The sequence below is a fragment of the Excalfactoria chinensis genome, chromosome 5, assembly GCF_039878825.1.
Source record: "Excalfactoria chinensis isolate bCotChi1 chromosome 5, bCotChi1.hap2, whole genome shotgun sequence".
Classification (NCBI taxonomy): Eukaryota; Metazoa; Chordata; class Aves; order Galliformes; family Phasianidae; genus Excalfactoria; species Excalfactoria chinensis.
This window is the reverse complement of record NC_092829.1, coordinates 49,373,853-49,389,716: the sequence shown is the minus strand read 5'-3', so window position 1 is coordinate 49,389,716 and position 15,864 is coordinate 49,373,853. Positions and strand designations below refer to the sequence as shown.

Here is a 15,864-nt window from a genome sequence, read left to right as displayed (position 1 = left end):
GCCTGCTGGGTGGTGTATGCTGTTTGGCAGTAAGATGAGCAGTACAAAACAGCAGTTTTTACAGAAGCTAAGTAAACAAACCAAGTTCAGGAAGGGATAGAGGCTGTCTATGGATAATATACAACTCCACCTTTGGAAGGCTGTCCCTATGGATGTGAATGGTATTAGTGCATTTCTAACCGTTCCTTGCTGTGACAGAAGTAATAAGGAGTCTTCACTAGTGGTCATGTGTATGTCTGATTCTGTTGTGGAATGCAGCTCACTTGTAATTTACATTGCTTAGGTGTAAGTACACACCCTGGTGGCGTAAATTTAAGGCAGGGAAAGAGCTGTGTCTGTGGGAAAAGAGCTCAAATGCATTGAGGAGTCAAGACTGCTTTCTGCAGTGACGCTGGGTGCAGTGCACATATTGGTTCATGTAAAAAAAATCTGAGCCAGTATTCAGCCATATGTACCCATTCTTATGGAAGGACAGGCAGTCAATGCCATTTGTTTCCATTTACTGCTTTTTCTTCCTCAGGTCTTTATGATGCCTCTTTTTATTTCTGTTCTGACTCCTCTTGTTATTATTCATCATCCTATATAGGTATTTCAGCAGCTGTTATTGCTTCTTCCTGGTGTTGCAGCACTTGATCAGAGATTTATGCTGTAAAGCTGTAACAAATCTGTTATCTAAGCAATTCCTTTAAGTAGTAGTTTCATTCCAATTACATCTTTTCTAATGGGCATTACATAGCATCAATTTGCCTGCCAGTGGCTGGCTTTATTCCTTCCAAAGAGTCATACTGTGGGGGCAAAGTATGTATGGGTTTGTTTTTAAACCAAAAAATGAGACAGTGCTGGACACGGTTTATCTGTGGCCACATTTTTTGCTAAGTAACATTCAGTTGTGCTTCATCTGCCCCACAGAAGCCCTCTGTAAAGCAAGTATTTTTTCGAAGCAAAAAGTAAGTTTAAATATTTGTGTAAGTATTTTCCATCTGCTGAACAGCTGAAGATTAGGAAAGAACAAATTGTATGGATAATAGAATTCTTTGCTTAGATCAAGCAGAAAGAGTTTATGAATTTGACACTGGAAGTTTGTATCGTGCCTGCATGTGTCATTGTGAGAGGATGTAGATGGATTTGTACTGGGTAAACACCTTTATTTTTAACCATCTGTATGACTTTGCATGCATGGAAGACAAAAGGAAAGACTGAAAATGCTTTCATTATTTTTGAGTTTACGTTGCTGTGATAAAATAAAAGGCTGTAATAACCTGGCCCCAAATGCTAAATTAGATGAGAACAGTGACAGATCACTCGGTTATTATGCTTTAAAATAATGTCCAAGAGCTTTTGGTCCACTTTATTTTGTAATATGTATGTGAGACATAGGTACAAAATACAGTTTTATTTAGGTTAGCACAGATGTCTGATACAAGAATAAATACAAAGTGCACATTAAGGCCTCGATTCTACAAATAGGCAAGCAGCATAGAATCCTTGCCTGTGTGTGTACAGTGCACTGATGTGCAATGGTATATCATCTGCTTGCAGCATCAGAGCCTTTACATTAGTAAAAGTATAGCCTAGATTGTGTACTACAGTTCACTAGTTACAAGTAACCTTTCTAGCCTCCAGCAGATTGCATTTATATTTGTAATTACGTATGAGTTTTCATTATGTTCCCCGAGATGTGCTGGACATCAAACAAACAAAGTAGTGGTGTGGGACCACACAGATGTGTTGGCTTAGAACTGGAATTCTGCTCGAGGTTTGAATTCTCACAGTGGAACATTTGGTGGAAACCGCTGTCACTTCTACAGAGAAAAACATTCGTATTATTCAGAAGTGGTTGAGGTCACAAGCACATACTTATCTATACAATTTAAACTAATTTTATATTTGCTGCTTTCTTTGCTTGTATTATTATCATCCTTGTTTCTTCCCATCCACGTTCCTGTCAAATTCTTTGAGTCCCGCTTATATTTTATCTGATGGTTCCATTCCCAGGTATTGATTTCTACATTTTAATGGTTGTTATTTCAGGTTATGAACAAACTGAAATCCCAATTCTGTAAAAGTGTACGCGTGAAGATGAGTAATTTTATTGATGTGAGCCACTTACCCATGCGGCCTAAGCATACAGAAATTCAGAGGTTATTGACTGAAGGAGAGATGATAACAATTGAAACAGTATCTTGTTTTTATATTGTGTCAAACCATTTCCCAGTTCTTTAGTTAGGGCTATGCATACATTTATGCTACAATCTCTGCTCTGCTGTTTCTGCAGTTGAGTTATCATCTTTTGGAAGAAGTTCATAAACCTTCCCTTCATTTCAGTATCTTGTAAAATTCCATTCTTCTCTTTCATGCACAGTTTGTTTTATTTCATTCTACTTTAATCTTAAGCTTTGGGCTCCTTCTGTTTTTCATGTTCGCACTCTTTAATCCTAAATTATTACTGTGCAGCTTTTGCATGTTCTTGACATTCATCTGGTTTTAGGCCTTCTTGTGAAAATAAAAGTGGATTTAAGTCTGCATTTTGCATAATGCAGTTTTATGTTGTTGGTTTGCAGTACAAGCAGGCCTACAGATTGCAGTCAAATAGTCTCCGCATAGGAGTGGTAGAACTGGTCTTAAATGTTTTTCAACTTTCTTATTCTATTGTGGTTGGTCTTTGTTGCTTTTTGTTTTGTATTTAATTCTCTTAGAAGTTAATGAGTTAAATCAGCCAGTTAAAAGATACCCAGCAGTTAGCAGCAAAGGCCACGGGTGGCCTGTAAATACGTTTTATTATTTAGTTGTGAAATAGCCATTTCAATGGGGCTACGGTCTGGCATGGAGCCTTTAATCCTTATTAGATTGAATTAAAGAATAAAATGCCCTAATTGATCAGTGATCTACAGACATGTGCTTACTTGGACAGGTATAATGCTCTTGGTCTTTTCATTATGCCTTAGTTTTAAAGAGTACATTCATGTAAGCTTTGTCCAGGTCAATGGATTTCTTCTGCATTGCTGCCCGCAAATGCTCAGGGAGCAGCCTCCGGTTTCTTATCTCCCCCAGGACAATATCCTCCTTGTTTCGAGGCCTCTGGGTCCTGGCATCCTCAAGGGCACTGTGCACATCCTGCAGTTTCATCTGAAGCCAGTCCTGTCTCTCCACAGTGTGCCGATGCTCTCCAAGGTTATGCATTAATTGCATCTCACTCACTGATCTCTTCCTGAAAGAGAGGAAAGGAAAGGACTCATAATGGCTCTCTTAAATTCATGATCTCAAGTCAAAATTCAGATTTGGGATCTTTTGTGGGATATTGCAGCACAGAGCTGTACAGCTTACCTTTCTCATTTGTAAAGAGTAGAATAACATCTGGAGTAGAGAGGGAGTACGGATGGTGATTTGCTAATTGTAACAGATATGAGTGAGAAGGCATCAAATGTGGGAAGTAGTCCTGTTTTGTGATAATAGTGTTTGGCTATGTATTTATCATTTCTTTTACCTGTTGGGGTTAAGCTTAGGGCTTACAAGACAATAGTTAACTGGTTAAGACAACTAAGTATGGTATTTATTCAGAGGCAGTTTTCTTTGAGCACCACAGCAAGGAAGCATGATTTCCTGTGCATTTTTGTCTCAGTGCTGATTGATGTCAGTGTCTGAGGGTGAGTTCCAAGTAGGCTGTCACACAATAAAAATGTTCACCTGCTAGACCCCCCTCAAGCGTCTGCTGATAGATGCGGATTACCCAATGATCTTCTTAAAAAAACACTTACATGATTGTTTTTAATCTACTCTTTTCAAAAAGCATTTAAAAACTCTGCATGTTTCTGAGATCTCTACTGCTCTACCTAGAAGTCAGACTTTTGCTGCCTGGGCCGAGGGGTTCAAAAGCGGGACTGGAAAGACTAAACTGGTACTCAAGCTGACTGCATTCTTGAGAATAGTTCACATCATTTCTCAAACTTTGGAAGTGTATAATAAAGGACTTACATCATTGGTCTTCCATCAGAGTTTGTAAAAAAACATATGGCATATAAAATCATTGCAGTCTTGGCCAGATTTTTTGTAGAAGTCATTTTTGTCTGCAGAGATAGAAGAGAATAAACGTATAGATCAGTGTTTCCAGTAATTCTTTGAATTCCAAATAAATTTAGGTTAGGAAAAAAGTTAAAGAAAGACAGCAGACGACAAGTGGCTTTAAAAACATTCTTCCCATGAAACAGATTGCAGCAAAAAGTGCAAAAGGAAAAAAATGGTTCTAATACTGTTTCTTTTGAGAAATTCTCTGTAACTTTGTAGGCAAGTCTGAAAGCTTCTGTCAGCCTTAATTGCTTTGCATTATCACCATCTCACTACTCACAGTTTGGATAACAGGAAAGGAACCACATCCTTTCAGCAGCACTGTTATTTATCTTTTGCATTTGATATGCTTTAAGTATGTTGAAATACTCATGTATTGCTATGCAACTGAAAATTTGGGTTCTTCTATATGACTTGCAAAATGAAGTTGCATTGTCTTTAGAATGAGGGGGCTGACACTCTTCTGTACAGTTTTGCACAGAAGCATAACTCTACTGAGTTATTTCATTTTCCATTTAATCACATAAAATAAATCAGAACTGAGCCCCCTATATTTTCAGTGCTAATCCTGCATTGTTAGTATGAATTCCACGCTGCTTTGTACGTCATCAGCAAAGCTGCTGCTTAGTACATACATGAAGAATATTTATTACCAGTGATGCTACAACTGACAGATAGGGCACAGTCAGAATTTCAGTTTCCAGACCGGGTTTTTAGCACTTACTGCTGGGAAATGCATCTTTTTTGCTATAACTTAAGAAACTTTATACAAAATAATCAAAACATAAGGAAACAAAACTCCAGAGTGCCATGTTTTGCAGTATTTTCTGCAGTTTTATTTTAGGGCAGAAAAACATTTACTACATGGCATCTGACATGTTAATATGAATGTGGTCCTAGCAGTCCATCTAACTCAATATTACATATACAGGAACTGGATTCACTACATTCTAACTCACTGTCTCAGATGTATTTGGTTCAGATAATAAAACAGTTTGATCTTACTTGCATTCACTTTATTTTCAAGGTAGCCTGATAATAAAATAAAAGCTAAGTAATAAAGCAATGATAAAATCTAGAGAACTTGGAAATAAAAAAGAGATATACTCACCAGATACTACCCTGCACAGTTTTCTGGGTATGTCGGCAGATGGCTATGTCTTGATGTCAAGTATATTTAAAGACTACTGAATTGGTTTAGTGGACCCCTTAAATCTAACTTTAAAATAGAGCTTCTAAGTAACTTAGGAGCCCTTTTATTGTCTCAGTTGATGTCACTCTCAACACACACCCTCCTGACCCTCATGTACCCACCCTCGGATGCTTTTGTTAATTTGGCATTTACACGGAAAAGAAAGGTCTCAGCAGAAAGAAAATATCCTTGGTAGCTATGAAGAAGTTTGACTTTTGAATTCAGATTCCCAATTACTCATAGATTTGTGCCCAAGATAATGTGGTATCTGAAGCTGTTGGAAGGATTTGCAAGGAAAGCTTTGTGATGTTAAATGCAGGTGATGGGCTCAGTGAGCTACAAGTGCAAGATTAAAAAAATATTGAAAAGCTAACGTATATGTAATAATTGTCAGCAATAAGAATTGTAATTTGAGGTCAGAAACTAGAATTCTTTGCAAAAGAACGCATTGGAGAGCAGCAGAAACCCCCAAATGATAGACAATCATGTTTCTAATGAAGGTGATGGTATTGAAATGTTGTTAAAATACAGTGTCAGATCCCCATTGCCCTGTTACACCTACAGCCATGAATACCTCTGTGTAGCTCTAATATGCCGGATAAAATGAAGGCATTTGAAGAGGCAGTGTTATCTATCAGTGCTTTATACGTTTTGGAAAATCAATATAGAACTCTGCCTACATTCTAAGAAGTAAAATGTATAAATCATACATTCCCATATACACAAAGAAAGACTATTTCTGGCTGCAATGTAGTTTCCCTACATTATTTGCCTTTTGTGGGTTCTACAGTATTTTGCCAGAAAAAAAAAAATAAAAAAAAAAATTATATCTGCACACTTAAATCCACCATTTGGAAGCTATTGCTGCTTTTACAGTGAATTCTGTTTAGATTATGCATGTTGTGCTGTGTTATTTCACAGAGTAGATATTTTAGAGCATTGAATTACACAGATGGTATTGTTGTGGGAAAAGGAAGGGAAAGGATTTCTAAAAGTTCATAGTTCTCTCAGTAAACTGAGAAGCAAAAAGGCCAATTAAATGAATTTAAGAAATCAGGATGGAACTGCCTTCCAGTGTAATTCATTTGTCAGTGTCCATCTATCTACACAAAAAACATTGCTTACAGAGCTTTATGGGAATGATAGGTTTTCTTAGGAGATTTATGTCCATTTTAGCCACTAGCAATACTAACCTGAATGCTGTAGTGAGTGAAAATATGTAACGGGCATGGCATGCCAGGAAATGATTTGGAAAAATCTCTACACAACTGATAATGAAAAGCTCAATTTTGTTGACTGTCATACACATAGGTAAAACCTTTAAAGCAAAGCCTCAAGGCAGTGCTTTTGCACAGGCCTGAAATTCATTTGGAACCTCTAGCAGGTGACAGCAAAGCCTTAGCTGTAGGCCAAGCATTAGAAAGTGTGGTGTTTGTATGGAGGAAAAAATGTTTCCATAGAACTTGATAGCAAAAATGGGCAGTAAACCATTAGTGACAATTGGAAAGTAAGTGTGAGCAAACATGAGTTGCAGATGTTATTCTTGCAGTTGCATCCCTTACAATGCACATGCAAGTCTGGAAGAGAGCCCAGGCTGGAGCTTCCCATAACACCGAGGCAGAGAAAACACCGCAGTATGATACTAAAGCAGAAGATTCTTAATGCACTTCAGGCAACTTAGAATCTATTAGCGCAGATGCCTTTTAATGAGATGTAATTTTTTTAGCTGGTTAGTTTGCTGCATACTTAGTCTTTATAGCAACTCTGAAATAGGATTTCTTATTCAATATCATTTCTATTCAAAAATACTAAAATCTTGAGTATCTGAAATCTCGAGTGAAGATTACTAAACTTGGTGTTTTGTAGGCATTCACATGGGAAAAAATATGGAAGACAAAATTGTGCTTTTTGCCTAAGATTAGAGAAGATGCAAAAATAATAAAGGTAGCACATATTCAAAATATAGACCACAACATTTGTAAGTTAATAAAGCCTGTGATGGATATTACAGAATCTTTGTTACAATTCAAATCTGCTTTATCTGTTTATGCAGGAGAAATAACTTATTTGATAATTACTATTCCTGATGTCCAGAAATGATGTTATTTGCAAACACTTATCCCACGTCATCTGTATTCACTGAACACAGCATTTTATGTGTAGGAATGACAGATAATAGACCGAATGAATGTAATTCTACAAAATACTGTAATTGTGGACATTTTTCTTTGGAAAGTGTATCCACCCCGTAAGGGTCAGCTGAAGTTGTTTCAGAAAGATGAAGATTTATGTTCAGGTTTAGTTTTTCCTCTTCCTCAACCATCTTTGTTAGAAAAACAGATCACTTTTGTGCACTGGAAGAGCACAACCAGAGCTAATGGCTCTGAAATGTTCTTCAGTAAGGGATTTAAGACCACATTTGTAGACATTGAAAAAAAAACAAAGAGGTATGTAAACTCTGAAGGAACAATGCAAAAAAGTCTCTGCAATGAAAAAATATTTCATCATCCTGTGGAAGTGTGTATATGAATAGTGGGTGGGGAAAAATAAACGTTCTTTAGGAAATTACTTTCTGCTAGTGAGGGTACTTTACTAGTGCATACAGATGGGGACTGGTCTACAGGAGGCAGAGAGGAACAAGAGGAGGAAAATCACAGTGTATTGTGAGTTTCCATTCTGAAAAGCATCAGTCAATGCTTAAAACTGTAGGAATGAACAGAACGGTTTAGGAACTCTAAGCTATTATGTGTTTCAGGTATCTGCCGGGCAAGGTCAACCAATTTAGAAACTGATTGCAAACAGTGTGTAGGCCACATGATCAATGTGGCAATTTCATTTTCAAAGAGGTGAGAGAAGTAATTTATGACACTTAGGCTGAAATACAGCAAAGTCTGGAAAATTCTGGTTCAGATTTGTGATTATTTCTTCATGTATGCCAGCAAATTGTCTCAACTGAAGTTTGAATTTAGTATTTTTGTTGTTATCTAAAACCATAGGATGTTATACATGAAATGAGGCAGTATAGTGATATATTCCAGAATTTATTAATGTCTTATCTATGACATCAGGTGCTACAGATATTAAACAAGGGCACTGAAGAAGAGAGGTAAAAAAAACTGTAGATGCTGTATGGGATGGAAGAGCTGACCAAAGCCTTTTCCTCTGGCAAGACTTTATCTTAATCAGTCCAAGAGCTACCTCTCCCTGACCTTCCCTTATAGATTGCACAGATACTTAAATCAACTCTGCATGAGAAAAAAAAAATCTTTGCTGCTTTGTTTGCTGGAGGCATGCCACTTTACTTTGATTTGATACCACTGCGTGTAATCAAACCCTGGGGTTGAAAACAAGTGGAAAGCAGACAGATTTTACAGCCAGATAGGTGAATAAATGCCCATATTCCAAAAATCCTGAATTCTGTGCAGTCTACTTTGTGTAGTCTATTTGTTTCGTTGGGAAAAAAATATTATATTGCATCTTGAAAGTAAACACATCCTAAGGTACGTTACTGGAGTGTGACTGGAAGACACAGTCCTTTCTAGGATTATACTTTATGTGACTTAGTCTTTTCACAAACTGATTGTTTAATCTGCTGTATTAACAGTCCTACAGAATTGTCTCTGAGATTTAAAGTGCAACAGCTGAGGTCAATTTAGTTCCATGCTATTTACAAAACCAGGGTTTTGCTACTTTGCTTGTTCCCGTGGGCATTTCCAGATAAAACACATTAGTATTAGTAGATCATTGAGCAAGAGAACAAGGTAATTGGTGTCACATTGGATGACTGGTGAGGCAACCTTTCTAAATGTGTCCGAGGAATGTTTTGCTTTGACACAATGAAGATCCAAAGTGACAGTAAGTAAACTGCTTAGAACTTGATTTGATTGACAAGATTTGTGGCCTTTCAAATACCACAGCAGCGTGTTTGGTAATTTATGTAAGCAATGTTGGGTATCTTCAGGCACTTTTGGGGTTCCTCCATCTAGGTTAAGATTTAACCATATGCCAATTTCCAATTAGATGGAAAAATAAAAATTATAAAATAAAACTCATGAAAAAGACCAGCAGGCTTGAGTGAAAATCAGAAGATGGTTTATCACATTCATACAATGTATTTTTTTGCAGCAACTGATAAATGCAAATTTGGAAATAATCTTTATTCGGTTACATAGTGTTCTTCATCTGAGAGTCGTAATGTTCCTGGTTCTCCCTGATTTCCTTTAAGGGAAGTTAAAAAGTAGATGATAATTGTTTCTGTTTTACAGACATTTAGGCAAAGACGGATCAAATGCAGATATCTCTTGGGGAAAAAAAACATTAGGAAGAAAACAGAAGCTGGTAGAATCTAGTCCCAGCCAACTGACTTTAAGTATATTTCCTATACCTAGGGTGATAATCTAGACCTCGTGATCCAGCTTTTGCTAGAGTTTTTAGTGATTGAGTGAAACAATGCAATATCTGAATGGATGCCATTTGTTGCTCTCAGCGTAACTTATCCAGGTTATATAACAGATATCCAGTTTATCGCAGAACTTCTCTATTGACCTATCATGGACATGTCAGGCTTTGATGACATAATCCTGAATGCATGAGTGTTTGCTCTTTGCATGCCACCCTATACTACGGCTGCATAGAATTTCATATAGCATTACATGGCTGTTTTGAAGCCTAAATGGAGAGCCCTGCTTACCTCATCTCTCTCTCATGTGAAGAATCTGGAGCTTGAAGCAGCCCAGAACAGTGAGAAGGAATGCTGAGATGGTTGTTAAGGAAAGTCATGGAGATGATGTGCATATTATTCTCTACAGAGATGTGTTCTAGTGGTCAGTAACACAAATACAATTGTGTAACTCAAACAGTAATAAAAGCCGTGTTTAGTTTCAACACATACATATTGACATATTTCTAAGGGACTGTTAAGTAGGCTAAATATATAAATATTTATATAATTGTATATGTGAGTATAGATATTCAGATTTAAATGTTCTGGTTAGTTAATTTATAGTCAATAATTACTTAGTGGAAATTAGCTCTGTTGACAGTGAAACATCATGTTGATATTTTGCTGAGTACATTACCTTGATGAACTGTACAGTACTTCATGACCTTTTTCAGTAGATAAGAAGCTGTTACAGAACTCAAAACTGTTGTTAAATCATCAGATTTTTGGAATCAATACTGAAGTGAATTATGTTAAACTTACATGCAGACACATACATTCACATATAGGCCAGAATGTTTATTGGCCTATTACTAAGCTGTAAATACTTGATGCAAGCTTGTAACAACATGAACTGTAGCATAGCTCTGATGAGATCTCATGTTCTTTTTGGTTGTTTTCGAAAGTGACATGGATTCCCTGACAAGCCACACAAGGAGATCAGTTCTGAAGGCATAAGTAAACCCTGAAAATTTTGGGGAGGTATGTCTAGTATTGTGAACAGGAATGAATCTACAATTCCCCACCACTCTTTTTCCAGGCTTAAGGACCTCACAGGAGGTTAAGATGTGGTACCTATCACTTGAAACATACATCTGCCTACTCAGGCAAGTATGAACATTTTATATGAGGTCATAGGTTTTTTTTTAGAAGATCTCTTGATTGATTTTAAAAAGTTTGAGTAATTAAATATTAGTATCTACTGGATTCTAAAGGTAGGAGCCTGGAAACTACAGATACCCCCAAGAAAGAGATTTGACCTACCAAGGCTTGTAACAGATAACGTGCTAGCTCTTCATAAAATAGCCTTGAAGATTTAGGATGATGCAGGATGGAACAATGATGATCTGAATTTTTTTTCTGCAGGTAGCCACCTATTTTCAAGACGTTTCACGTTTGTATTCCCATATTTTTTGCAGTCATTGCAGATGAGCAGATAATATCCAAGTAAGCGATCTGGAGCTTGATGAAATCTCATGAGAATGATGTGTTCAGTTTACAAATAAAGAATAACATTTCAGACCTCTCCTTCAATCTTCTGAATGTCCTGGAAAAATCGAGGTCAATATGAGCTGAAAAACATGAAAAATAGAGAAGTGGAGATAATCCAGAGTTTATCTGGGTTACAAAAGAAAATACCGTGTTGGGTGCTTGCAAACACACAAAAAGATGCAGACCCTCTAATAATGGTGTTACTAAGGACAAACTTTTGCTGTATTGTATATGAAATCTGTCACTATTTGAGTTACTAATTATGGCCCAGAAATCACATCCTTCAAATGAAAATGTATGGATGAGCCTTATTAAAGATTAGCTCACGTTGTAGTAGTCATATGTTTTTACATGAAGTTTCTTCAAGTACTCTTTGAATAGGTTCATACTTTTAGTCTTTATATATACTATGCTATGAATGAATCATATTTTCTTTAATCTTTCCTTTTCACTATATTATTAGCTTGATATTAACAGTTGTCAATGTCACATTTTTGAACTGTTTCTTTTACTGAACTTGAGACATTTTAAATAGCATTTATTTGCATTCTATGTATATTTTAAGTCCTCTCATACTGACCAGTAATTTTTGAGAGCATGTTTTTTTTTCAACCATCCTTAAATATCAGACTAACATAAAATTCTTACAGTAATTCTCATAATGTTGTTTATAAAGAAGGCAAGCCCATTATATGCACTAAGTGTCAGTCACTTCCTTTTCTGCTTTCTACTTCATTCTTTACTGTGATTGGATTTGGCAATTATCCACCTGATATATATTCCCAAACTGCTTCTCTCCCTCCACCTGAAATTCAGGCTCCCTGTCTCAGTTTTCCGGGCTTTTAGTAAAAGGCCAAGATCTGCACTTTTGTGTATCGTTTTTATTATGCATTTTTAACTAAGTTACTAATCAAAATTTGATTAGCTTTGCAATGTGTAGACAATACAGACTACTGAGTAACAAAGGGCTGAATCCTATATTTCTGCCATCATTTTCCCATACCTTCAGTTTTATTTTGTGATATTCCTATCTCTTGGCATAGTCAAGTGGAGGTGACAATTAGCCAGTTCTATCCATGGCTTTTCATCACTTGCTATATTAAAATGGCCATCCTCATCCTTACGGATTCCTGACCCTAAAGTGATGTTTATTGTGGTAACCACCCATATGTTAAAAACAGGCTTTAGCCAGGTAATTTTACTGCTCTTGACTCCTTTCTCTCTTTTTCCTGCCCACTACCAAATTCTATTTTCTTGATTGTTTTTCAGTATTTATGAACAGAAAAATATAAAGATTTTTTTAAAAAGCCAAACCCATAACCTGCACTACTGCAAATGTAAAGGAGAGATCCCAAGCTATCATCCCTAGCATCCTTTGTGAAATCTAAGAGGAAGAATTTAGGCAATGTCTGCATTACTCTTCTCAAGGTTAGTGCCCCTTCTCCTCTTGCGTGCACTGAGAGACTTCTTTAAAAGGAGTCTCTGGGTATCTCTAATGCAAGTGACCTGAAAAGCAGTGCAAAGGCTCAGTTAGAAAGTAGCTAACACAAAGTAGGACATAATAATGCACTTGGACCCAAAAGTCTCTCTGTATCCAGGACCCAAAAGTCTCTCTGTATCCAGGAGCCCAATAAATATATGTGAGAATATTAAGTTTCTAAGGTGCACATAAGAGTGGCTTGAGCTAACTGTTTTCGTTGCATGGTAGCATCTGTGCTGTAACTATAGGAACCAACTCTATAAATAGCCCAACCCAGTTACCTTTTTCAGAACTTCAGGGATAGCGAGTCCCCAAAATAGATAAATTACGTAACTCAGTTCTCTAAACATAATCGTTCCCTCTGCAAACTGCTTTTTCTGTGTGCCACTGTAAAATTTGTGCATCACTCTAGCTTACATTCTGTACTCACTGGGGGTAGTTGTTCAGCTGACATGTAATTTGAGAGAGCAATGCTAATTCTTGGCATCTGAGGATTAGGAATTTTGATGCAGATGTTTATTAAAGCACATTTAAAAGGAAGAGCAGGTCTGTAATGCAGATTTTAAAGTTAGGGCTGAAAAGGCCTACTTTTGTACACACGGGCTGGATGCATTTGGCTGAGTTATGTGGGTTTGGAGGGGGAATATTCCATCTGAATCATGCACATTTTCAAGATTGTCTTTGGACTTAATTTTATAATAGAACAAGTGCAAATATCATTCTTGGATCAAATCCTAACTATCCAAAATTCAAGGGGTCTTCTATGTATCAAGAAATGATTTGCAAGCAGAATATCGCAGCAGTCTTTAATGCGTGCAATTTTATGTACAATTGCCACCTCCTTAAGCTGAGCAGTAATGTACTCCATTGCTAGTAGCCTACTGCCTAATAATGTAAAGAGAGGATACTGCATTGGAATGAGCAGATCTGAAGACATGTGCTCAAATATGACCTCATCTCATCAAGGATATACTTAGAGGAGTAGTATCCTTCCAGAAGGGAGTGCTCTACTGTCAGGGAATGTTGTTACTAATGCTGGAAGAGGTCTCTTGCTCGTGGTTATTCTCGTACTATCTCTGAGAGCAGTCACTTCATTTTACAGAGGAGCAAACAGAAATCAGAAATCTGCCTAGAACTGAAACAGATACCAGTGCAAAGTTCCTCCAGCACTACATGGAAGTGGAGGTACTTTCTTATAAGAGTGGTCCATGCTGTACAACATGATCACTGCAGAAACCAAAAGCTGAGCGTGTTCAGTATATGGAGTCCTGTATTCCAGAGAGCAGTGCAGACCACAGGACTGCGAGTCTGTTATTGCTCTGTTTATGCAGTGTTTACAAGTGTCAACTACTTCCTGCTTCTGTAGGGCTGCAATTTCATCTCCCCTGTATTCATCATAGAGGCGTTACACAAAATCTGCAAGGTGTTTTTGTTATATTTCTTGGTTATTATTAGATTTTCACTCTATTTATGTGCTCTCCAGACATCCTTATTCTCCATCAACTGTCACGACTATCCATCTCTGTTGTAGGTCTATCCTGGGTTTTTATTCTTAATATATTATCAGTCATATGACATGTTACCTAGCATATTTCTGAAGGAATAGGAATACGTACTGTTCTGCTTAATGTATAGCTCTATTCTCTTGAAGCATGAAACGGAAGCTTTTCACAAAAATACAAATACTGAGTGGAATGGTTGTAATTTTGGGGATTTCTGGGAAGCCTCCCATTGACAGCTGTTAGTGCTGGTGCCAATCCCACCTCCATGTAATAAAACACTTTTCTGTATTACCTCACTGCACAACTATGATACGTACTTTGTTGCAGGCATTTATTTATTCACTAGTCCTTCTGAGACCATGAAACACAGGTGTCCCTCAGCCTGCATGGCCGCATTCTATCACATCAGTATTTTGCATTGCCTAAGGAATGCTTTTTCCATTTTTGAGTACAGACCAAAAATCAATATAAAGGGCTTTTCAAATTTCTTAATGTTCTGAATACGGTCCATGTAGCATTCTTGGAAAAGGTTTTTGACTAGTTCTGCTTTGGTGTCATGCCTGGGTCTTGCAGTCCAACCACCTGCCCAAAGCATTGACAACAGTGAGTTCAGACCAGGTTGCTCAGGGTTTATCCAGCTAGGTCTCAAAAATCTGCATTCACTAAGATTACAGAACCTCTCTAGGTAGCCCACTTCTGAGTTGAATTATCATTAAGAATAAACATTTTTTTCCTTATACCTAGTCAGAATTTCACCTTTTGTTATTTATGACCATTATTTCTCATTCTCTCACAGTTCAGCGAAACTGAACTGTGGTAGAAAGCCTGGCTTTCTCCTTTGGGCATCTTCATCTCGGGTACAAAGAGGCTGTTATTAGGCCCTTCTAGAGCTTTTCCAAGCTGAACAAGCTCATTTACCTCAGCTTCTCATCAAAGGGTAACTACATTAAGCCAATGAACCACACGGTGGTCCTCCATTGGATTTAATCAATTTGAACATCATTCTTGTACTCTGGGCCCAGAAAACTGGACACAGTATCCCTGGTGCAGTCTAGTTAGCAAGTGTTGAGTAACAGAGGGTAATCACTTCTCTGTCTGCTGCCTAAGCTGCTGTTGATATCGTATGGTATTCAGTTAGGCTATGGCTGCAATGAACACTAATGCTGGATCATTTAGCTCACTTCTATCTGGACCCTGAGTTTTTTTCAGCAGTCTTGCTCTGTAGACAGTCAGTCCAGGGGATTGGTCAATCTCAAGCACTGCACTTTATGTTTATCACTGCTGAATTTTGTGAGGTTCCTGTGCACTTACTCTCCTAATGTTAGGTTCTTCTTATTGGCAAGGCTGCCTTTGAGTTATTGGCTGAACTCCCCAGGTTGGTGTCACTGATATGCTTGCAGAACGGCACATTTTGTGTGAGCTTTGAGGTCACTTGTGAAGTTATGAAACATGGCAGGGCTGTAAGTTGTAACCTCTGAGAAATTTCACTTGTAATTGACCTCCTGTTGACCGTTATCCATAGGTCTTTGAGCCTCCGTTCTCCTTCACGATTATCTAAAGTTAACAAAGTAGTACACAGAGAAGACAAAATGAACTTCAAATATGACCTGATTTAGTAATTCCTGTATTCCTAAGAATATCACATGTCAAGAGCTGCCATCCACTTGAGCATAAAATTCCCTCAGGTATTTTGTCC

General features: G+C 37.4%; 2 protein-coding genes across 4 annotated transcripts in view; one reads left to right on the top strand and one right to left on the bottom strand.

Annotated features, from left to right (window-relative positions):
* The window catches only part of FAR1 (fatty acyl-CoA reductase 1), a 66,817-nt gene that overhangs the window by 1,260 nt on the left and 49,693 nt on the right, over nt 1-15,864 (top strand). The window lies entirely within an intron of this gene.
* Nucleotides 2,935-4,058, bottom strand: PTH (parathyroid hormone). Its single transcript, XM_072338842.1, has 2 exons — nt 3,973-4,058; nt 2,935-3,208 (listed from the first exon to the last, which is right to left on the bottom strand). Exons 1-2 carry the CDS (start codon nt 4,056-4,058, stop codon nt 2,935-2,937), a joined length of 360 nt encoding a protein of 119 aa, XP_072194943.1.